The sequence below is a fragment of the Mytilus galloprovincialis genome, chromosome 4, assembly GCF_965363235.1.
Source record: "Mytilus galloprovincialis chromosome 4, xbMytGall1.hap1.1, whole genome shotgun sequence".
NCBI classification, from domain to species: domain Eukaryota; kingdom Metazoa; phylum Mollusca; class Bivalvia; order Mytilida; family Mytilidae; genus Mytilus; species Mytilus galloprovincialis.
This window is the reverse complement of record NC_134841.1, coordinates 8,325,749-8,351,792: the sequence shown is the minus strand read 5'-3', so window position 1 is coordinate 8,351,792 and position 26,044 is coordinate 8,325,749. Positions and strand designations below refer to the sequence as shown.

Sequence of the window (26,044 nt, the reverse complement as noted above, 5' to 3'; positions counted from 1 at the left end):
ACTAACTCCTTAGGAAATTTGAATTGAGATTATGACCATGTCTTGAGGGAAAACGTTTTTTATTTTTAGAAAAGGGGAGGACAATTCATTCTCAAGAATTCAGACATTAAAATGATTTTTTTTTTCAATTATTTTTGGTTTTTTTTTTTTCAAAAAAAAGGGGAAAAGGGAGGGGGGTGCCGGGAAGGGGTCAATTAGCAACTGCATAGTGTATTGCACAAAAGCAAAAAATTGAATATAAATTCAAATCACATAACCGATTGATTATTTAAGTTCTTTGACTGCAGTTTACTATTATTCCGTGTCAGAAAACTATTATGTGTCAAGTATTTAAGTACAATCCAAATTAAGACCTATATCAAGTGCCAATATTGTGTCCATTTTTGCCCCTACTAATCAGGGTTGGACCTCTGCTGTCATATCCGGCTGCACTGCGTAACAATTTAATTCCGCTTAAGGAGGCTAGCGGATACAAAATTTTCAGCAAATATTAAACATTTTTTTTTTCATTACAAATTTTATTTATTATACTATTAGTTATTACTTTATGATAAGATACAAAAATCAACCAAACAAATCAATTCCGTTTGGCCCCAGATGACTTTTAAAATGTTTATCTCATTGAAAAAGCTCCAAATTATCTCCCTTTGGTCCGAAAATGCCATTTTGGAGCATTAAAATTGAAATATCTTTTTCAACACATCAGTGACCTATATTTTTATATTATTGTTTTCAAATCAGCTGTACATAAACTTAATAATTGTAAAATTTAAGCAATTTCTGTAATTAGGTTATTTTTTTAATTCGATATTACCTCTATTTCTCCTATTAGTTCAACAGAAAAAAAAGACATTAACAAAAATATATGCTTCTTTCAGAGGCAGATTGTGAGCTTAAATGAAAGGTGACCCCTTTTTTTTATTTCGTTTTTCTATTAAGTACAATATATGTGATAAAGTTCATTTATAAAAAAATAAAGCGAAATCCTATATTAATTTTTTTTATTATTTATACCCGTGAGCCCCCATAAGGCATGATTTGGTGATAAGTTACAACTGTCCAAGATTGAGATATCTTTTATCTTCATAGTAATCGTGTATACATTGAGGATTATCATGTCAAATAACTATAAAAACAAATTGCAGAAATTATCAGATCAAGGCATGCTGCCACTGTCAAAACAAAATGGTGTATTATAAATCGTGCAGGTCAAGTCTCGTTCTAACAACCAAGGTGTTGAGTTTTATTACACTGATTGGTGTAACGGTTATAATAGTCCAAGATTCAAACACCTAAATTGTTATTATATATACCCAGCGCATTCGTTGCGCAGGGTATAATGTTTTTGACCCGTCCATCTGTCTGTCTGTCCACCCCTCTGTTAGTCCTTTCTCTTGTCATCGCAACTCCTCTCAAACCACACAACAGAATATCATGAAACCATTTTAGATAATAAGGACATACTATGTAGATGTGCATATCGACATGAAATAACGATTCAACTTTTTTTCTAGGAGTTACCCCCCTTTTAACTTATTTGCTTTAATATACTACTGCAACAGTTTGTCATCGCAATTCCTCCGAAACCACACAACAGAATTTCATGAAACCTTTTTAGTTAATAAGGACATACTATGCAGATGTGCATATCAACAGGACTTCAATTTTTTTCTAGGAGTAATGCCCCTTTGAACTTATTTGCTTCAATAGACCTCTGCAACAGTTTGTCATGGCAACTCCTTTGAAACCACAAAACAGAATTTCATGAAACTTTTTAGAAAATAAGAACATACTATGTAGATGTGCACATCGACAGGAAATTACGATTCAATTTCTTTTTTTATACAATTTTTTTTTCTTCCAGTTATTTTATTTCTCCAGTGACAATGTGGGGATGAGGGGTATGTGAGCACTTCACTAAGGTTCTTTAATTCAATTATTTTTTGAAATTTTTTGTCTATGAATGTTAAGTAAAATTGTTATTTCTCTTTTTCAGGCATGGTTAAATGAGAAATTTTCACCAGATCTCCTTGAATGTAAAGTAGAGTTGGTAGAATGCATGATAGATCAAATAACAGAAATGGAGGAAAACATAAAAAGAGCCAAGAAAGGCGATTTCAAAATTAGTATACACAGGATGGAGGTATATAAACTATATATTTAATAAAGAAACAAACAAACAAACATTTAACATGCAATTTTTATACGACCGCAAACAAATTTTGCATTAGTATATTGGTATCACATCGTTGCTGTTGTCGTCGTCAGTGTTGTCCGAAGAGACTAAGTTTCCGGACAGTAACTTTAGTTTAAGGAATGGATCTCTATGGAATTTAAACACAAGGTTTGAAACCACAATAGGAAGGTTGGGATTGATTTTGGGGGTTATGGTCCCAACAGTTAAGGAACAAAGGGCCCAAAAGGGGTCAAAATAAGTATTTTTCTAGTTTCCAGACTATAACTTGTGTGAATCTTTCTAAAATTGAACCACAAGGTTCCATACCAAAAAAGGAAGGTTGGGATTGATATTGGGGGTTATGGGTAAAGGTGCCAAAACAATACTTTTCTAATACTTTTATTCTTGATTTCTTGAGGATCTGTATGCTGTATGCTGAATCTAACCCTGAATATTGTTTTTGGAATTTGATCCCCGTTTTTAAATTGGTTCACATGAGGTCCAAAAGGTCTAAAATTTAACTTTGATTGATTTCATCAAAATTGAATTATTGAGATTCTTTGATAGGCCAAATTTAATTTTTGGTCCTGTTTTCAAGTTGGTTTTCATTAAGGTCGAAAGGGTCCCAAATTAAATATTTGATTTTAACAATAATTGAATTCTTGGGGTTCTTTGATATTCTAATTTAGATTTTTGATTATGGGCCTAGTTTTCAAGTTGGTTCAAAATTTAACTTTGTTTGATTTCAACAAAAATTGAATGTATGCGGTTCTTTGATATGCTAAATCTAACCATGCATTTAGATTATTGATTTTGGGGCCCTGTTATCATATTGGTCTACATTGAGGTCAAATGATCCAAAGTTAAACTTTGTTTGATTTCATCAAAAATGGAATTCTTGGGATTCTTTTTTATGCTGATTCAATCTATGGATTTAGATTTTGGATATTGGACCATAATAGGGAAAAAAAAAATATTTTAAGTTCATTAGATCACATTCATTCTGTGTCAGAAATCTATGCTGTGTCAAATATTTAATCACAATCCAAGCTCAGAGATGTATCAAGCTTGAATGTTGTTTCCATACTGGCCCTAATCACTTACAAATACATTTTGTTTGTTAAATATTTGTTTAAAGACTGAATTAATGAACAATGAAATAATTTCAGTCTGTTATTTATGTTTTGATAATTTCAGAAATACAGTCAACTCAGATACCCATTAATCTTATGCAAATAAGCACACACAAAACAATTGCCTATATAAAAAATTACTACACCAGGGTTTCAATATCACAAACTAGTCAAAACATTAACTAAATTTTATCATCGGTATAAGGAAATAATTTGTAAATATAACTCAACATGCAGACATCTTATACATTCAGGTATTTCACATCCAATCTTTTATGGTAATATTCTTTACAAAGCACAAAAATGTCAGTATTCACCTCAAAAGCTTACAAAACCTTTGAACAGACTGATTTAGAAGCGATATAGTTATGATACTGTTGTCAGGTCATTAAAGATTGCATATTTTGGCTTTAATATTGATTCGCTTATAGGGTCTTTGCACCGGAACTAAACACTTTTATTTAAAAAACAGTTGTTGGCATGACACGGGTTATGTTCTTCTCATATATTTTATGATAGTATGATACTAAACCCCTAACGGGTGGGATTGTGCCTGATATTCATACGATAAAGACATAATCTATCAATCAGTTTAATTGAGGTCTGGAGCTGGCATGTCAGCAGGGCTCACACTTCTTCAGAATTATAGGGAGAAGTGACTTCTCTTTTTGAAACTGATAGGGAGAAGTGGTGAGATTTGAAAGAGAAGTGCTCATTCGCGCGGTGCACTACAATGTTTGGATTTTATAATAGTATAAAGGGCAATATGTAAATAATGTTCTTTTTATATTGTTCAATTCATATCTGAGTAAAAAAATTACAATTAAAGTAACATTTGAAATTTAAAGTTTTACTAAGGTTCTTGTGAGAAACTTCCAACTAAATATCTAGCACTAAAAAAAAAAAAAAATATTTAAAAAAATGTAAAGAAATTATAATATATCAATTACAATTTAATTTAAAATTATCTTGTTTATGAAATTCAGTGTTTCTCATAAAAAAATATAAAAGTTATTAAGCTGGGCCATAATATATTGATATTAGTATAATAGTCTCAGAGTTAAGCAACTTTAATCAATAGTTTGAAACAATCCATAAAAAATATAGGGAATTATATACACCAATCAAGTAGATGTAACCAAAAGTCTCTTAATGCGTGTGGAATGCGTAATTTTTCCCTTTGGGATCAATATTCTTCTGTCAGCTGTTCCATCTGTGCGTCCTTAGTAATTATTGTAAAAGTACGGATTTTGGTCATAGATGGTCCGGTTCAGATCCGTAGTTTAGAAATCGGTCAATGGCGGACGAATGCAAGAAAATTTACAAAAATAAACGATGTTTGACAAGTTATTTGGAAAGGAACATGACGTTTTTAATGCAATAAATGGATTAAACATTTACTGGAGGCAACTTTTATCACGTTTAAATGAAGTAACAAACTTATTTTGCCGCCGAAATTTAGGTTGATGTACGTTTTCGAGTAACAAGCACCGGAACTTGCAGAAATGCATGAAGTGATAAAAAGTTGTATTTTTATCAAATAACCTGCTTCACACTGCGAAGACAATGCTTCAAACGTCGTTTCTTAAGATAATGAATCGTGTATGTCTGAATTTCTTTAATTATCAATAAAAAACTGACGTTTCCTCAACTTGGTAAAAATTGAAAATGTCCGATGACAGAAGCGACTGAAAAACTTTGATAACTGTAGGGTAACCATACTAGAAACACCAGTCTACTCCATATACCATTGGAATAAGAGGAAACACCATAAAAACCCAGACGACTTTATCTCACAAGACAAAGAACTAGCAGATCAAGTTGTCAAATTAAATAACAAAGTCAAAGAAATAAATAGTACAATTAACAGCCATACTCCAAAGTTCTCAAATGACTTACAAGTAAGATCAAAGTACAAAAAAGGAGCACACCGAACAGAAACAAACAGAAGCTACTACAACTTTCAACTATATGCCGATGGAATACACCCAACAAACCTATTAGCACAAACCTGGCTGAAAAAAATAGCAATCCAAGCACAGACAGACTGTTGGTAACACGTGTCTTTCACATCCAGGTCAGCACGGGCTCTTCCGCGCTATACCTGGACTGAATACACAAAGAAACTTGAACACCACAAGCAAGACCAACCAAAACATTTAATACTGGAACTCTTCATCTGTAGACAAAACTGTTGATATATAGATAGTGTTCTAAATCTCTGGTCAGCACGGGCTCTTCCGCGCTATACCAAGACGGAAAACACAAACATCATTACTATCAACACCAACAACAGAAGAGTAAAACAACACCATGAATATTATAAATATCATATTTCTAACTAGCTTATTATACAACATTGGAACAAAGCTAACAACTAGTAAAACATGGGAAAATCAACAGCTACTCACCTGTGTACTAAATAAAAACATGTCAACAGCAGGCAGGAAACCAATCACATTAACAACAACATCAAATGTGAAGCAACACCTCACACTATTATTGCTTATACTAGGAGGCGATATAGAACTTAACCCTGGACCGAGAGGGAAACAACAGAGCATATACCCATGTGGACTATGTGACCACCCAGTAACATGGAAGTGCGACGGGGTTTGTTGCGATGATTGTGACATATGGCACCATAGATCATGTATCGAACTATGTACAGTTGACTACGAGCTTCTCCAAAGATCAAACATACAATGGCTCTGCTGCAAGTGTGAAAGTATAAATGTCTCATCTTTTACATTCCACAGCTATGAAATGAACACATCAAACTACTACGAACCATTAACACATGAAATCTCATTCGAATCTGTGTCATCAAGCATATTTAGCCCTCTAAAGACCAGCAGCCCAAGACTACAAACACAATCCTCAACAACAAATAATTCCAAAAATTATAGCAACAAAAGTAGAACACAAAGCAATAATGTATTTAACTTGAACACCAAAAGAAACCTGAGAGTATTAACTGTCAACTGTCGAAGCATAAAAGACAAGACCTCAGAATTTAAAGCAGCCATAAATTACATCAAACCCGACATCATCTGTGGAACAGAATCCTGGCTAAAAGGAGAAAAACCAGGGAAAACCAGCACTAAAGACGCTATCAAATCAAGCGAAGTATTTCCAGATGACTACAACGCATACAGAAACGACAGGGGAACACTTGGTGGGGGAGTCTTCATCTTGGTCCACAAGGACATCATATCGGTTGAACAGTCCAGTCTTGTCACCAATTGTGAGATAGAGTGGGTAAAAATACACCTTAAAGGCAAAAAAGAACTGCTAATTGGGTCATTCTACATGCCACATAGAAACATGAAATGCCTAGACGAACTAGAGAAATCATTACAAATGATGTCAAATACAAACACCAACATCATGCTAACTGGAGATTTTAACTGTCCAGATATAAACTGGGAATCAATGTCAGTCCCGAACAACTCAAGTGACAAGGAGATACAAACTAGACTCATGGAAATAACAGCATCCTTCCATCTTACTCAAATCCATGAAGAACCAACAAGAGAAGACAACCTCCTTGATATAGTACTAACTACAAACCCATCACTTGTCAAAACATCAAAAAACACACCTGGTATATCAGACCACGAAATGATAGTTACAGACTGTGACACCAAACCGTACTACCAGCGTAGCAAGCCCAGGAAGTGCTATATTTACTCTAAGGCAAACTGGAGCAGCATTAAAGAGGAAATAACAAAAACATCAACAAAAATCCGACAGATGCAGGACCGCGAAATAAACGCACAAGAGATGAGCGACACCTTCAAGAAAGAGCTGTTTAAAAGCATGGACAAACATATCCCATCTAAAGAAATCCGCTCCAAAAATAACTTACCCTGGATAAACCACAAAATTAGGAAACTATTCAAAAAGAAACAACGGCTATACCACCAAGCTAAAAAATCTAAAAAGTGGACAAACTACAGACATTTTCAAAAGGAAGTAAAACGGCAAATCAGAAAAGCAGAATACTCATACATAAACGATACCATCATCAAAGGCCTAGAAACAAACAACTCAAAGCCATTCTGGAAGTATATCAAATCCAGAAAAACAGATAACATCGGAGTATCACCGTTAAAAAACAAAGGGAAGCTAGTCAGTGACAGCAAAGGGAAGGCTGAAATACTAATTCAACAATTTAGATCGGTATTCACAATTGACAAATCAACATCAATACCTAAAACAACAAAATACATCAAGGAATCAATACCACAACTTATTATAACAACTAAAGGTCTTGAAAAACTACTTAAAGATGTAAACCCATCAAAAGCATCTGGACCAGATGGTATCCCAAACAGAATACTAAAAGAATGTGCATCAGAAATAGCACCAGGACTAACTGCCATCTTCCAAACATCAATAGACACTGGATTACTACCCGAAGACTGGCTCAACGCAAACATCTCGTGCGTATTCAAAAAGGGAGACAAACACGCCGCAGAAAATTATAGACCAGTCTCATTAACATCTGTACCTTACAAACTACTAGAACACATCATATGCAAGCATATTCTAAAACACCTTGATAAACACAGAGTCTTAACATCACTTAATCATGGATTTAGATCCGGCTATTCATGCGAAATACAACTGTTAGTCACCTTGCAAGACTTCATGAAAGCATTTGACGCCGGACTACAAACTGACATTGCAATCCTTGATTTTTCCAAAGCTTTTGACACTGTGCCACATAACAAGCTATTATCAAAAATGGAAGAATATGGAATCCGAGGACCACTTAACAACTGGCTAAATATGTTTCTTACACAGAGGAAGATGAAAGTTGTAGTAGAGGGGGAACAATCTGAAGAAGTAAAAGTGGACTCTGGAGTTCCACAGGGAACAGTACTTGGACCATTACTCTTCTTATGTCACATAAATGACCTCCCAGACACTGTCAAGTCATCAGTACGGCTGTTCGCCGATGACTGCCTACTGTATAGAAACATCAAAACAGAAAAAGACCACAAACTGCTGCAAGAAGACCTAGCAAACCTAGAAGATTGGGCAAATAAATGGGGTATGCGATTTAACGCTAAAAAATGCTACATCCTGAGCATCAAAAACAAAAGCCAGAGATTCTACTCACTCAACGGCCAGATACTCCAACAAGTTCAAAACAACCCATACCTAGGAGTGCAGATATCAGAAGACCTGAAGTGGAGCACACACATAACAAATGTTGCAAAAAAGGCAAGTTCAACCCTTGGCTTCCTCAGAAGGAATTTAAGATACTGCCCACAGGAATGTAAGAAAACGGCTTACATTGCCTTAGTTAGATCAACAATGGAATATGCGGCAACAGTATGGGACCCCTACAGTATAATAGACGCAAACAAACTGGAGCGTATACAACGACAAGCAGCACGCTTTATAACCGGCGACTACAAAACCAGAGAAGATGGCTGCGTAACAGACATGCTCGCCAAACTGGAACTTCAAGAACTAAAAGCCAGACGCACTAGCCAAAAACTTATATTTTTGTACAAGGTGGTTGAGGGATTGGTACCTGCTATCGATCCAGACGACTTTTTAAAACCAGCCAGAACAAGACGAACCATCACAGCGAAAAAGTTTGAAAATTACCAGGTAACAAACATAGTGGAAAAACAAGTGAGGAACAATACTAGGTGCTTTGACATTCCCACCAGTAAAACTCAGCAATACTCCAACTCATTCTTTGTGTCCACAGTTATTAACTGGAACCATCTTGAGGACACTATTGTGCGCGAAACGAGCGTTGAGAGCTTTAAATCTGCTCTCACGAGACGTCAGTAAATCGACGGCGCCTTCACCCCGTTGTATTAAAGCCAGAATTGGTAGCTACGACGTAACCATACAGATACAGATACAGATACAGAAAGCGACTATCGTGATGGACAGGGCGACTTGTTTTCACTTTTGGGGGTCAGGGAAAGCGAAGTGACTGTCGGGAAGGCGACTTCTTCGCCCAAGTCGCCTGGTAGCGTGAGCCCTGTTACCAGTCAGTTAACTGCTGGTAGTCTGTTGTTATTTATGTATTATTGTCATTTTGTTTATTTTCTTTTGTTACATCTTCTGACATCGGACTTGGACTTCTCTTGAACTGAATTTTAATGTGCATATTGTTATGCATTTACTTTTCTACTTTGGCTAGAGGTAAATGTATATGGGGGGGTTGAGATCTCACAAACATGTTTAACCCTGCCATAATTTTGCGCCAGTCCCAAGTCTGGAGCCTCTGGCCTTTGTTAGTCTTGTATGATTTTTAGTTTTAGTTTCTTGTGTATAATTCAGAGTTCAGTATGATGTCCATTATCACTGAACTAGTATACATATTTTAAGGGGCCAGCTGAAGGACGCCTCTGGGTGCGGGAGTTTCTCGCTACATTGAAGACCCATTGGTGGCCTTTGGCTGTTGACAGCTCTATGGTTGGGTTGTTGTCGCTTTGACACATTCCCCATTTCCTTTCTCAATTTTATTACAAATGTATATACATTTACAATATTACTAAATTGATGTTGATCAATAAACCATGGAAATGTCAAGATCAGCTACCCTGTCTGTCATGCAAAGATTTACACCTCACAATTCTAATATTAATCCAACTTATGTTCTTATTGAAACATGAATTATTTATCCAATAAAACTCAACACAATCTACAAAACACTATAAATACATCATTATTACAAATTATGTTGTCACATCATTTAACAGGATAACTTAAGTCTATCAAATGGGTGGGGTGGGGTATATGTGTAGGACTCTAAAGTGCGATGGGGACGCTAAAGTACGATGGTCACGCTAAAGTGCGATGGTCTACGCTAAAGTACGATTCCTCCATACGCTAAAAGTACAATGGTCCGCGAAAGTATAGACGAGAGAATTGAACTTGGATTATGACGTTAACAGTCGTTTATACAAACCAAAAATGTATATGCTTGAACATAAATTAAGAACATTTGATTCACAACTTTTAAACCAAATGTTCATGTTTTAATTTCAGACCTAACCGTGCTTCATCGGCTGAAGCAACTGTGTTGAATTATTTCGGATGCTGGAAGAAGGACTTGTGTTCTGCAGTCAACCATTTTACTTTATAGATGCTAAATAGGTTGAAAATAGTATACGCATATAGGTATCGTAGACCCTGCTTCTATTGGCAGCGAACGGATGCAGTGAAATTATTATTTACAATTCAGTTTACATTGCGGTCCCCTTAAAAATATTTTCGATTTTATTAAAAAGTATCGTCAGTAAAATAAAGGTTCTTGTTTTTCAGCGTAAATTATAAATTGTCGGCTAAAACATAGTTTGTACAGTGGAGGTAAATATAACATGTCTTTTTACGGAAAAGAGAAAGCTTGACGAATATTTTTCTCGCATTTAAGAATAAAACACCTTGTACAAATAAATGTTACTTAATGTATTCCGACAATGTGGTCGGTCTTCTAAATTAATTTTAGAAACTATCACTTAAGCTTACCGATAAATCATAAAGCCTATTACATATGTTATACCTTAGCATTCTAGCTTTTGCAAATAGACCATTTTTTTTAAATCCATGCATTTAATGTTTTAAAACGTCAACCTTATCATATTGGTCCATCGCACTTTAGCGTGATATACCATCGTACTTTAGCAAACAAACAACCATCGCACTTAAGCGTGAGCCAACATCGTACTTTAGCGTAGACCATCGCACTTTAGAGTCCTACATATGTATAATGAAATGAAACGTATACTACTTGGAAAAGCAGAACATTGAATAACTTGTAAACAAAATATCTATTATTTATAATAAGATTCTGCACGAGAATCACTATCCTACCTTCATGTATATTGGTAGTATACCAGGTATGCAACCATGTGCTCATCAACAGGTGTTTAACACAAACAAACACAGACATGTACTTCCGATACTATTAATAAATATATATATTTATTTGACATTTAATTTGAAATAACATAGATCACGATATCATGTTAAAGTTTATAGTTATGTTTACTAAGTCATCAACCATGGAAATGAGGTTACAGACAAATTATACCTGAAAGAAAAACTAGGTATCCATCATGTTGCTTCTATTTACAAAATATAAAATTTCATTTTCTTTTGTCATCTGAAATTATAACACTATCCTCTATGTAAATAAAGTCTTGTGAAATGACATACATATGCTACCTTCAGCAAAATCAGTCACAGGACAAATATGTATTTTAAAAACGTCTTTTTGGGGTAACAATTCCATTCATGCAATCAAAACACCTATGAGGCTGACAATTTTCCCAACTCTACACTACTTTTGAGATAAGCAAAACACAGTGCACTGACCACAACATCCTATTCATCTTATCAACTAATATTCCAAGAAGTTTATGCATATGGAATATAAGTGCAGATATTAAAGTTATAAGATGATGTGAATTTATATGACCATACTTGTAAAGACTAGTTACACAATTTGTGCAAGGTGCATGAATGTAGCATCTGTTGAAATAATATCAATGATGTCATTATATGAGTAATACATGTATTTGAAATTGGAGTTATCTTCCTTTGTCCACAATATTATCTCCAATGCATATTATACTATTTTAACAACAATTCTAATGTTCAACTTGCCTGTCCTGAGATTACAACAAAAGAACTTTTCAATAATTTCAGTAACACCATTTATTACCCTGTTAGGGAAGCTTGAGTGGGGACATTTATAAATGTCAAAAGACATATTCTTTTATTTTGATTTTTTGTTATCTGGAGTTTCAGCTTTAATGAATTGTATTATTTTTTCAGATAGATAGAATAAGATATGTCCTCAGCAGTTATCTAAGGTGTAGATTACAGAAAGTATGTATGAAACAACATCTATTTTAATATAAATAAAAAAATCAACACATTTGTCTGGATACTGTGGATACATTTATTTTCATGGGTACCAATTTTCGTGGATTAGGGAACACTTGCATGTTCGTGGATATTTAATTTTGTGGTTTTGATGCAGTCCACATGCAATCCTATAGCAAATCTGTCATTTGTGGAACATTTAATTTTGTGGTTCACCTGTAACCACGAAAGCAACAAAAAATTGGTATCCAACAAACATTAATGTATCCACAGTAACAAATATAGAACTGTTTCTAGCAGACTCGCTTGATATTCTTGCTGATAAAGTCAGTATTAAAAACAAAAATGCCATTATTCTGTATGTAAGTGCAACTTTTAAGAAAATATTTAAGAAATTAATTGCACCGAATATCTCTTTTGTCTTGTATACCTGTCTGTGGTATATGACATGGGGATAACAATCTGATAGCAGGGGTAATGTTAACTACTTGTACAGTGTATAATGCTTTATACTTGAGAAGTTAGAAGACCTGAAGGCTTCCTACCTTGTAGTGTAGTTTTTGTCGAGTCTGCAACTTTTGTTGCAGAAAGCTCGACATAGGGATAGTGATCCGGCGGCGGCGGCGGTGTTAGCTAACTTCTTAAAAGCTTTATATTTTAGAAGGTGGAAGACCTGGATGCTTCATACTTTGTATATAGATGCCTCATGTTACGAAGTTTCCGTCAGTCACATGTCCAATGTCCTTGACCTCATTTTCATGGTTCAGTGACCACTTGAAAAAAAAGTTGAGATTTTTTGTAATGTTGAATTCTCTCTTATTATAAGTAATAGGATAACTATATTTGATATGTGCGTACCTTGAAAGGTCCTCATGTCTGTCAGACAGTTTTCACTTGACCTCGACCTCATTTCATGGATCAGTGAACAAGGTTAAGTTTTGGTGGTCAAGTCCATATCTCAGATACTACAAGCAATAGGGCTAGTATATTCGGTGTATGGAAGGACTGTAAGGTGTACATGTCCAACTGGCAGGTGTCATCTGACCTTGACCTCATTTTCATGGTTCAGTGGTTATAGTTAAATTTTTGTGTTTTGGTCTGTTTTTCTCATACTATATGCAATAGGTCTACTATATTTGTTGTATGGAATGATTGTAAGGTGTACCTATCTAGCGGGCAGATGTCATGTGACCTTGACCTCATTTTCATGGTTCAGTGGTCAAAGTTAAGTTTTTGAGTTTTGGTCTTTTTATCTAATACTATATGCCATAGGCCATCTATATTTGGTGTATGGAAATATTTTATGATCTTTATGTCAGTCGCGCAGGTTTTATTTGACCGTGACCTCATTTTCACGGTTCATTGCACAGTGTTAAGTTTTTTGTGTTTTGGTCTATTTTTCTTAAACTATAAGTAATGGGTCAACTTTATATGTTGTATAGAAGCATTGTTAGCTGTACATGTCTGCCTGGCATGGTTCATCTAACCTTGACCTCATTTTCAAGGTTCATTGGTCTTTGTTTAGTTATCTTGGCTAATGTTAAGTTTATGTGACAGTTGTATTGAAGCTTAGCTTTATACTTAGGACTATCAACATAATATCAATGATTAGTATAGAAGGCGAGACATTTCAGCGTGTGCACTCTTGTCTACCTTCATAGGTCCATTGTCCTTGAACTTGTATTTATTTAAAAGAATTGTCATTTTTTGTCGAGCCTGCAACTTTTGTTGCAGAAAGCTCGACATAGGGATAGTGATCCGGCAGCGGCTACGGCGGAGGCAGCGGTGTTAGCTCACTTCTTAAAAGCTATATATTTTAGAAGGTGGAAGACCTGTATGCTTCATATTTTGTATATAGATGCCTCATGTTACGAAGTTTCCGTCAGTCACATGTCCATTGTCCTTGACCTCATTTTCATGGTTCAGTGACCACTTGAAAAAAAAGTTCAGAATTTTTGCAATGTTAAATTCTCTCTTACTGTAAGTAATAGGATAACTATATTTAGTATGTGCGTACCTTGCAAGGTCCTCATGCCCGTCAGACAGTTTTCACTTGACCTCAACCTCATTTCATGGATCAGTGAACAAGGTTAAGTTTTGGTGGTCAAGTCCATATCTCAGATACTATAAGCAATAGGTCTAGTATATTCGGTGTATGGAAGGACTGTAAGGTGTACATGTCCAACTGGCAGGTGTCATCTGACCTTGACCTCATTTTCATGGTTCAGTGGTTATAGTTAAGTTTTTGTGTTTTGGTCTGTCTTTCTCATACTTTATGCAATAGGTCTACTATATTTGTTGTATGGAATGATTGTAAGGTGTACATGTCTAGCGGGCAGATGCCATCTGACCTTGACCTCATTTTCATGGTTCAGTGGTTATAGTTAAGTTTTTGTGTTTTGGTCTGTTTTTCTCATGCTTTATGCAATAGGTTTACTATATTTGTTGTATGGAATGATTGTAAGGTGTACATGTCTAGCGGGCAGATGTCATCTGACCTTGACCTCATTTTCATGGTTTAGTGGTCAAAGTTAAGTTTTTGAGTTTTGGTCTTTTTATCTAATACTATATGTCATAGGTCAACTATATTTTGTGTATGGAAATATTTTATGATCTATATGTCAGTCGTGCAGGTTTTATTTGACCTTGACCTGGTTTTCAAGGTTCATTGCTCAGTGTTAAGTTTTTGTGTTTTGGTCTATTTTCTTAAACTATAAGCAATAGGTCAGCTATATTTGTCAGTGTTCCAGCTAGGCCGTTTTCAGAGGGCGCGGCGCCCGCCCTTTTCCGAGTGGCGCCCTGTGCCCTTTTTACAGTTTCCAGGGCGCCCTGCCTTTTTTGAAGATCGATTGCATATTAATTTGCGTATTGATATGATACGCTAATTACTAAATTTTACCTGGGGAAAAGATTATGACTTTGTTTACCACCCCAAGCTAATCAATGGTTACAACTGGTGTCATAATCTGTTGTTATAGGTAATCCGTTTATCGGATGGGTCATTAATGATCATCAACATTAATTCGTTCAAATAGAACCAGTCAGTCGGCAATTATCTTTGAAGAAATGTGCATACAACAACTTGGGCACAATTTGCGATGTTTACCGTAGTTTCATGGAAGAAACGTAATGACAGAAAGTTGGAAAACCATTATAAACTCGTTGAAGACATTGTTTTACTTGTTTTCTGTGAAATAAACAGAAAATTCAGACGTATTTGTCATTGACTGCCTTCATTTTCAGTGGCGGATGCAGGAATTTTCGAAAGGGGGGGTGCTAGCCCAGGGCAAAGGGGGGGTGCAGGGGGGGTGCAAACATATGTCCCGATTCAAATGCATTGATCGGCCAAAATAAAGGGGGGGTGCGGACCCCCGGAACCCCCCCTCTGGATCCGCCACTGATTTTTGATACGAAAATAACAAAATCAGCCGCCATATTGTGATCATATTTACATCATATTTACGTACTGTTTATAATCCTCCAAAGAAGGAGCACACCCGAATAAAGAAAGATAACTCAATCTGATTTTTAGCTCACCTGGTCGTCGTCGTTGTCCGTCGTCGTCCTGCGTTAACTTTTACAAAAATCTTCTCCTCTGAAACTACCAGGCCAAATTAAACCAAACTTGGCCACAATCATCATTGGGGTATCTAGTTTAAAAATTGTGTCCGGTGACCCGGTCAACCAACCAAGATGGCCGCCATGGCTAAAAATAGAGCATAGGGGTAAAATGCAGTTTTTGGCTTATAACTCAAAAACCAAAGCATTTAGAGCAATTCTGACATGGGGTAAAATTGTTTATCAGGTCAAGATCTATCTGCCCTGAAAATTTCAGATGAATCGAACAACCTGTTGTTGGGTTGCTACCCCTAAATTGGTAATTTTAAGGAAATTTTGCTGTTTTTGGTTATTATCTTGAAAAATATTATAGATAGAGATAAACTGTAAACAGCAATAATGTTCAGCAAAATAAGATTTACAAATAAGTCAACATTACCGAAGTGGTCAAATGACCCCTTTAGGAGTTATTGCCCTTTATAGTCAATTTTTAACCATTTTTTGTAAATCTTAATTATCTTTTACAAAAATCTTCTCCTCTGAAACTACTGCGCCATATTAAACCAAACTTGGCCACAATCATCATTGGGGTATCTAGTTTAAAAATTGTGTCCGGTGACCCGGTCAACCTACCAAGATGGCCGCCATGGCTAAAAATAGAACATAGGGGTAAAATGCATTTTTTGGCTTATAACTCAAAAACCAAAGCATTTAGAGCAATTCTGACATGGGGTAAAATTGTTTATCAGGTCAAGATCTATCTGCCCTGAAAATTTCAGATGAATCGAACAACCTGTTGTTGGGTTGCTACCCCTAAATTGGTAATTTTAAGGAAATTTTGCTGTTTTTGGTTATTATCTTGAAAAATATTATAGATAGAGATAAACTGTAAACAGCAATAATGTTCAGCAAAATAAGATTTACAAATAAGTCAATATTACCGAAATGGTCAAATGACCCCTTTAGGAGTTATTGCCCTTTATAGTCAATTTTTAACCATTTTTCGTAAATCTTAGTTATCTTTTACAAAAATCTTCTCCTCTGAAACTACTGCGCCATATTAAACCAAACTTGGCCACAATCATCATTGGGGTATCTAGTTTAAAAATTGTGTCTGTTTACCTGGTCAACCTACCAAGATGGCTGCCATGGCTAAAAATAGAACATGGGATAAAATGCAGTTTTTGGCTTATAACTCAAAAACAAAAGCATTAAGAGGAAAACTGGCATGGGTTAAATTGTTTATCAGGTCAAGATCTATCTGCCCTGAAAATTTCAGACGAATCGATAGTCAATTTTTAACAATTTTCATAAAATTTGTAAATTTTTACTAACACTTTTAACTGAAACTACTTGGCCAATCATTAAAGATGGGGATATATGTACGCAGCAAGAATGTTCAGTAAAGTTAGATCTACAAACATATCACCATCACCAAAACACAATTTTGTCACGAATCCATCTGTGTCCTTTGTTGAATATTCACATATACAAATGTACCAAGGTGAGCGACACAGGCTCTTTAGAGCCTCTAGTTTTCCTAGCATTGAGTAACCCATTTACATATTCTAAAATGTGTCTCCATACTTCTTGCTTAAGAATATATATGTTTAGGTATTTATTTTGAGTTATGGGAAAAGTTAAAGAGGGTCTTAGTAGCAGTGTTGGTAGGGTGCCTTGGTCATCTTTTTCTGTATTCTTTATTTTTGATACTATTTTTCACTGTTGCTTTATATCCTAAAATTGTGAATTTACTGAGCACAGCTGTTTTGTGCTGTATTGCCATCAAGCACAGCAGGGGTAGAAAGGTGAAACTGGTAAAATGTGGTAGACCATAGAAACAGTATGAAACAGATCTCCTTTCAAAACATACTGCATATAAAGTTCAACTGTGCCAAGCAATGATAAAAAAAAACTTGTGTGACAAGCTACTTGACAAGTTTTTCAGCCTTAAAAGTAGAAAGATAGAGTTCTATATGGGCTAAAGATGTTGTTCTTGTATAACCTGTGATTCAACGAATAAACACAAATGTTTGATTAACATCTTTTATTAAAATATGCCCTTTTCATATTATCATATCGCGCGTTAAATGCCCTTTTTCAGGATTGGCACCCTGCCCTTTTGAAAACCTAGCTGGAACACTGTTTGTTGTATGGAAGCATTGTTAGCTGTCCATGTCTGCCTGGCATATGGTTCAACTGACCTTGACCCCATTTTCATGATTCATGTTAAGTCTATGTGACAGTCGTAATAAAGCTTTAGATTTAGGAGTATCAACATAATATCAATGATTAGTAAAGAAGGCGAGACATTTCTGTGTGTGCACTCTTGTCTTACAGAAGGTAATGGTTTTCTCTGGCCTTTCAACCTTCCTCCACTAATCAAAACTAAGTACCATGAAATAGACCATAGTGCTGTTGACAACCAATCAATCAATTGGTGGAACAATTTTCAAGCACTTTTCAAACTTTCTACCTTTTGATATATAGTCATTAAATTTTTATACTGTAGGAATATTTGCAATTAAAGTCAAGTCCCATCTTGAATTATTTAAAACACTTTCTGAGTAGTATTTATATGTGAAGTGATATAAGAATAGATAAATTTGCCATTAGAATAGCCTATAAATGATGGAAATCTACTTTATTTGATTGATAATTTTTTTTTTATTGCAGATTGAAAAATATACGACATATATTTTGGAACAAGACAAACAAAGAAAGGAAGAAGAACCCTGCAAATTATCTCAAGAAGAATTTACTTTTGCAAAGGAGTAAGTTTTAATAAAATTACCATCTTTTTCTGAGTTTTAGTCTGGATTTTTCAAGCAAGTCCCTGCGTGTTAAGCACAAGAAGTTACTTTGTGTTTTAAAGAGTTTTAAGTGGCAAAAAAGGTGTGCAAACTATGCATGACTGTTTTAAACACATCAAGAGTCGGTACCAGCAGAATGTAGTATATTATTACTTCAAAATATGCATTGCCAAAAGATAGCTTTAGCTTACCTATTATGAGTTTCACAAGATTGAGATTAATTTTATATATAATCTTAACCTAATTTTCATGTTGGATATTCGATAATTGGAATGATTATTATTTGTCCAGCAAGTACGGACTGATATTAAGAAAGCTCACCAAAAAAAAAATAGTATTCCATATGAGTACAGAAGAGAGCATTAAGACAATAGCCTATTACTTAATATAAATATTAAGCACTAAATGGTTTGATGGTTTTATAAACTTAGACAAAGATTTGGAATGTTACAGCTAGCACGATATCTTCAAAATGTTTTCCTTTGAACGACTGGACTAAGGAGTAAGTTCGGTAAGGGCTATATTTGGCCATAATTATAAACTTCAATGGTACAAGATAAAAAATATTTTTAAGTTGTCTTAAAGACATATGAGAAAGTTATATAGAACTATTTGTGTCGAAGTTATATTCTAAATCGTTGATATTTACATCCAAAATAGGTCAAAATAAGAGATTTTGAGGAAATTTGACAAAATTGGACGGATTTCAACCAAATTTATAAGGACCAGGAAACATAGAGCGCAGGCATTGACAAACTAAATATTCAAGTTAAACATGTAAAATGTTATTACAACCATTATTTTCTCTATGTTTCCAGTCCTAAAATGAATGGCTATTTACCAATTTTCATTGATTTTTTCGTGAAAAATAAAAAAGAGTACTGTTTGCCACACCATCAGAAGAACGCAGAAACGTAAATTTTCCACAAAAAGGCTTATTTCCTATCAAGTCACTGTATTAGCTGTGATACACTGTGATATTACCAAGCTTGGCCACAAACAGTATTAGGAAATCTACTTTAAATATATGTCTGATGACCCTGCCTGTCCACCAACATGGCCAACATCGCCAAAAATAGAACATGTGGCAATTTTTGTCTATTTATTATCTTTAAAACTGTTGAATCTGACTGAAACAGAAATATTGCTATTTTTAGTTATTGACTGAGCTACACCATTTGTGCTGTGTTAGTGTGCAAATGAAGAAAGAGTATAGGTGTTAAAACTAAAGATCTTTTATAAATTTTTCTAAAGAACTTCACTGTGAAAATAGGTACTTCACTGTGAAAATAGGTATTCGTCACTGGTGAATATTGGATTCTTACAATAAGGCCACTATCAAACATGTCTGTCACTTTTTCGTTTTACAGAAACCATTAGGAATTCATTATTCTTCACTAGTCCCATTGCTTTTAAACAAATTTGTAAGGGTTCCATGGAACCCAGTTTCTTGCCTACTATATAAATCTAATAAATGTTTTAAGAACTTTAACTGCAGACTTTATGTAATGTTAATTGGAAGAAAAACTTAAGTCCATATATAAGTAAATTAATAAACAGAAAAACAGGAAATATATTTTTATAAAATTTCCTTCTAGATACTAGCTTTTGATCATAAACAAGCTTCTGTCCAAGTTAGGTAGAAATTGAGGATAGTTTAAGTTGAGTATCGCTATGTGTCGCTTTTTCCACAAAAGTCGAAGGCTCAACAATTAAGTTAAATAATACATTTATTTTACCATTTGAAAATTATTGTCAATTTAAAAGGCAGGTTTTTTTTTGTATTCCAGCATAATGTGCTAGTAGGGCAAAAATAAATAAGTCCAATTAATTCCAATGATGTTTTTGGAGATTGAGGGATTTTATTTACTTATTTATTTTGGTTTATGTCCCTGAGATGTCGGCACAGGTATTTCTACTGAAGAAGAATACCCGCTTCATTGTCTCAGGTTTCAATCTAATCCTCTCACTGGGCTATTGAACGTCACAGATACATCAACAGTGGCAGAGTGAAGGATAGTTGTTTTTGATCAATCTAGTCATGGGAAAATATAGTTTACAAAGGTTGAAGGCCAGTCTTTCACATTTGGTCAAATGTAAATCAGAGGTTTTCATAATTTGATGTAGTCTGATTTGTTCAAAATTTTTATTATTGTACTACAACTTCAAAAAGAATATTAAAGGTTAATATAGATTTAAATGCGTTGTAGAAACAAGATATGAATATGGTTATATTTATTGTAAATTCTATATTTTAAAGGGGAAGTAATTCATTTTTCTCTTAAAGACAAGAACACAACAGTCAAGACTATTAGTCATTTAATAGAGGTCTCATAAATTTATAACTATTAATAATTACATTAGATGTATGTTTCATTATAAAATTTCATTCTGATTGGCTAACTGCACATCACGTGTTATTCCGTAAGCAGTTGCATTGCTCAATACAACTTTTCATTCATGATAACACGTGCTCCAACAATAAAGTGCACAGGTGAATTAAATAATAAAATATATAAAATTCGTGTTTTCATGATCATAGCTAAAAAAATGTAATTATAAGTATTGAATGCTTCTTTTTGTAACTTTATAGGGTTGTAAAAGTGTTGACCGTGCGTACATTTTTAGAATGAAGCGCGGAATCATACAACATGTACTTCGGTCGACGCTTTTACACCCCAATAAATTTACAAAAAGAAGCATTCAATTCTTAAATAATTAACTCTGGTAGAATAAACAAAACATATTCTGAAGTTAATCTGCTGAAAATAATAGATAATAAAAGTTAGGTTAAATGAAGAATAAAAAACAATATGGTAAATAAAATAGTAATCCACTTCAGCACTTGTGGTAGGTGTGATCAACTGAAGCATTTAGCCCCCAACCATTTTAGTTGCATCTGATTTATAGCAACGATATTAGCAGCAATCTTATCTTTTGTTTCATTTTTAATTGGATTCTTTTATCATATACCATATATTATGTAGCTTAATTCTTTCAAACTACTTACAAGTTGTATAGAATTGTACTATTTTGCAGTATTGCTTTATGTCACCTCAAGATATTGTTTATCTGAGTTGGTACCAGACCCATGAGCAACCTATATTGGTAACATGTTTTAGAAATACACAACTGTGGTTTATAGATTACTGACTTTTTTGTACATAGCTGGAATTTGAAACAACTTCTCAAGAAACTCTCTCTACAATATTTTGAATACAATCTTATTAAAATTGGTAAATTATATTTTGTCATAAAATTCTTATCTGAGAAAGATATTTATTTCAGTTATGAGTTAGCTCTGTCTGAAAAACTAACAGACTTTTGTAGGAAATTGAACAGTCACTTTTTACTCCCTTTCTCTAATTTTGAGTGAAGTGATCATTCATTCATAATTGTTTCCAATTATTTCTGAAAATTCTAGAAACATTATAGGTCTGGCTAAGTACTTGAACATAATGGATTGCATGTCACTTTTCTGCCCAGTATGATGAGACTTCACAATAAAATACAATGGCTTCTAAAGTTAAATTTTAACTCAATGCAATAACTTAAGTAGAGTTAGTTCCCTTGCATCACATATATGCAGTTTATTAGTGGTAATGCTACATAATTCAAATTATTTAAACATTTCAAAATCATAATCACATCTTATTGTAAATTAAGTTTTTGAAGCTGTATATTAAGGGTAAAATTAAAGCAATGTTTTTTAACTATTACATCCCCCCCCCCCCAATTTTGTATGATGTTTTTTATAAAACTTGTTATTAAAAACCAGAGAATTATGCAGTAGCATGTGCTTTTTATTATCTCCACTTCATGTTGTGTACCCATAGTCTGACTAAAGCCAGTCCCCACTCTCCACCCACTCTCTACAAAAGTGCATGGCTGGCTTACGTATAGATGACTTGCCCTACTAATGTAATTTATAAGTATGACCATATCAATGATAATTCATGTCAACACAGAAGTCGTGACTACTAGGCTGGTGATACCCTTGGGTAGGAAACCTTTACAAATAACACTGATTATCAAAGAAGCTTTTTATTGTTGTACAGTTTGTTGTTTTTCACTTCCTCACATTTTGTCAAAACTGAGTCTACAATAAATTTGAACGCAGCATGTGATAGCATCTCTGGTCTTTGTTATCTGGGATTGCTAGTATTATTGCTATTTTATAAAATTTTACTATGATCTTGCTGACTAATAATTTCCTTTCTCAGTTGAGTCGAGTAATATGAAATTATATATTTAGAAACTATAATTATTGCTAAAGGTTGTGATTCTCTTTTTAGAGCTCTGGCTTCGACGAGTCCGCATGCAATGGAAGTGAAAGTTATGTCCCCTGGCTTGATATCCATGCACAGATTTATCAGTCTACATTGACAAAATAAACTTTTATTTATTAACAGGTTATAACAGATCCTTTTTGGGAGCACATTTTTAGGTAACACCATAGGCAGATCCAGGGGGCCCTGGGGTGGGGGCCACGGGTCCCCCCTTTCGTGGGAAAAATTTGGTTGATTATATAGGGAATCATTGAAGCATGACTGGAGTGCCCCCCCCCCTTAGGAAAAGTTCTGGATCCGCCACTGAACACTAACTAAAGTGAATAAGTTAGATGTACTCAGTTCCCTGTTCAATTTAACCTTGACTTGTCTAATGAGCAGCTGTATTGATTTATTTTATCAAGTTGCATATATTTTATGCTTACTTTGCATATTTAATGTTGGCAATAGGTAATGTTAGTACATATATCTGCAAAATAAGAGTGTCAAAAAGTCCATTCATGAAATCTTATCTCAGGTATATACTTTGTAGTAGACTTTGAAGACAGAAAAAAATGTATTTACAGAGCAATAGGTTATTTTATCACAGATTTATAAAACTCTTTAAATTTTGATTAAATTTACTGATTTATGCCTTTATATTTTAAATGTACCAGGACATTAAGCATGAAATTGAAACCATGTTCATTCATGAAAATGTAATAATTTATAATGTTTGAGTAAGCAAATGATAAAATTTGCCTTGGCACATCCTTTTACAGTCATATACGTGTACTTTGGGACCTGTTTTCCCAAGTGCCATTAAAAACAAATGTTTTTTTTACTATCGTATACAGCAGATGTTTGTTTTTAGTTCTGTTTCCATTATAAAACAATGGATTTTGGAATTGGGTACAGCAGATTTTGATCTGCAAATCTATTGCATCTACAGTTCACTCAGAGAGACAATGTTTGTCGATCCACGAAAGGGAGCTCATTTTAGGTTTCTGTAAAATAAAATGAGCGAAGTTTAATCTAAAAAATAGATTTAAATTAATTTGACATTGAACTTTCATCTGTTATGCACACATCTATTTTGAACTATTTTATCTTGATGTTACTCACAACTTGTGATTTCAAGATAATGTGCAGACTTAGCTGGATTTTGGGTTCAAGAACTAGATCAGGATATTTATTTTATTTTATTTTTTTGTTTTCTATAGCAGACACCAGAGGATATTTGGTTCAAGAAACAGATCAGACTTTATTTTCTGATTGGATTGATAATAAGTTTTCTATTGCACAATTGAAACTATATCTGGATAAGAAATAAATAAAAACTGATTATCTAAACAATATCTTAGAAAAAAGTTGGGTTTTTTTTATTGCATGTACTGAACAAAAAATCAAAATCTATTGAAAGTCATAGAGTGTAACTAAAGTATCACAGGACTTTTAATATGCATGACAAAGTCCAGACTAAATATGATAAAATGAGTTGGGTGTTGAAAGTAAATGTATAAAATTTTCTCTTTTTTTTTTTCAAGTTCAATTTTTTCAGTTGATTTTAGATTTTGAAATCTGGTTAATTGATTAAAATGATTCTAATTTGAATTACTGAAGGCAACTATTTATTATTGTAGCCTTATCTTTTCATGTTTAATTTTTACTTTTTTTGGGCCCAGGAATTATAGTAGGACAGTTGTTACTGATATATTTCAGTGTTTTGCTTATATTATATACATGTATTACTTGTTTTTAAATGTCATACCATTGATTGATTTTGGTCTATACATCTAACATTTACTTTTCCTGCTGCCAGACTGACCAAGTATTTGTCTATTTTTGCAGGATGTTTGGTACTTGTTCTTACCAGTACAAACTAAAAAGAGATTCAACTTCTTATACTTTTGGTCTTTGATAGAAATATGAAAAGTAAAAGATATGGTATAAGTGCCAATAAGACAACTCTACACCAGTGAGAAAAGACCAAATGATGTAGACGTTATCATATATGGGTCACTTGACGCCATTCAACAATTAGCAAAACCCAAACAGCATAGTAAGCTATACAAAGCCTAAAATAACCAATGTAAAACAACTCAAACAAGAAAACTATAAACAGACTAATTTATGTACAAGACAATATAAAAAGAAAAACAAATATGATATACTGCAACAAAGGACAACCACTGTATTACAATCAGGACAACTACTGTATTACAATCAGAACAGAAAATTTTGATATTATAAGCAGTCATACTCTATCTATGTTGATATCAAATGATATAATTCTTTTGTTGTTACAACACTGAAAAGTTGTTAATTACTCAATCATAATTTCATAGTGTTATTCATTATTTCTATTTACAGATATGCAGAAACCTTAGAAGAACATTTAAGAAATGTAGCACTAAGACATATGCCTCCAAATCTACAGACATTAGATCCTAAACAGACAGGTATTATAAACATAGATGGTCTCACTCTAAAATACTGTAAAACTTTAAAGGTATTTTTGCAACTGTGACATAAAGGCAGGAGTAGGTAGAGCATATGAATTTATCCCTGTCAGTAAGTCTGTCCACACATATGGTATGTGCTTAAACTGTCAAACTTCCCTAACAAAATTGGAACCTTTTGATTTTCTTGAACAGTATAATATATATACCGGTACTGAAGATGTACAAGTGGACAGAATTTTAGTTTTCTTTATGTTTCCAGCATTTGGTGAAACTGTCAGTCAATAATGGGAAAGTATACAATGTTATAATTACATAAGTTGTATGTTTCATTATAATACTTTATTTTGATTGGCTAACTACACATCACATGTTATTCCTTAATCAATTGCATCAGTCAATAAAACTCATCATTCATGATAACACGTGGTCCCACAATAAAGTGCACAGGTGAATTAAATAATCAAAAAATGTAAAATTCGTGTTTTCATGATCATAGCTTAAAAATGTAATTATAAGTATTGAATGCTTCTTTTTGTAACTTCACAGGGTTGTAAAAGCGTTGAACGTGCGCAACATTTTAGAATGAAGCGTTCCGAGCTTCATACAAAATGTACTTCGGTCAACGCCTGTACACCCCAATGAAGTTACAAAAAGAAGCATTCAATTCTTAAAAGGAACTCCTTTTACAGTTTACAAGATTAGAACTTTGAAACAACTGTTTATTAATCATAGTGTATTGTTTGTTAATGTAAAGGTCATT

The 26,044-nt window shown here is 34.0% G+C and overlaps 1 protein-coding gene across 1 annotated transcript in view; it reads left to right on the top strand.

Moving 5' to 3' along the window:
• The window catches only part of LOC143071288 (DNA replication complex GINS protein SLD5-like), a 46,101-nt gene that overhangs the window by 2,004 nt on the left and 18,053 nt on the right, over positions 1-26,044 (top strand). Inside the window, exons 2-5 of the mRNA XM_076245509.1 lie at positions 1,997-2,143; positions 12,130-12,183; positions 18,415-18,512; positions 25,193-25,281. Coding sequence (XP_076101624.1) covers positions 1,997-2,143; positions 12,130-12,183; positions 18,415-18,512; positions 25,193-25,281 — 388 coding nt within the window. The remainder of the gene's footprint in view (positions 1-1,996; positions 2,144-12,129; positions 12,184-18,414; positions 18,513-25,192; positions 25,282-26,044) is intronic.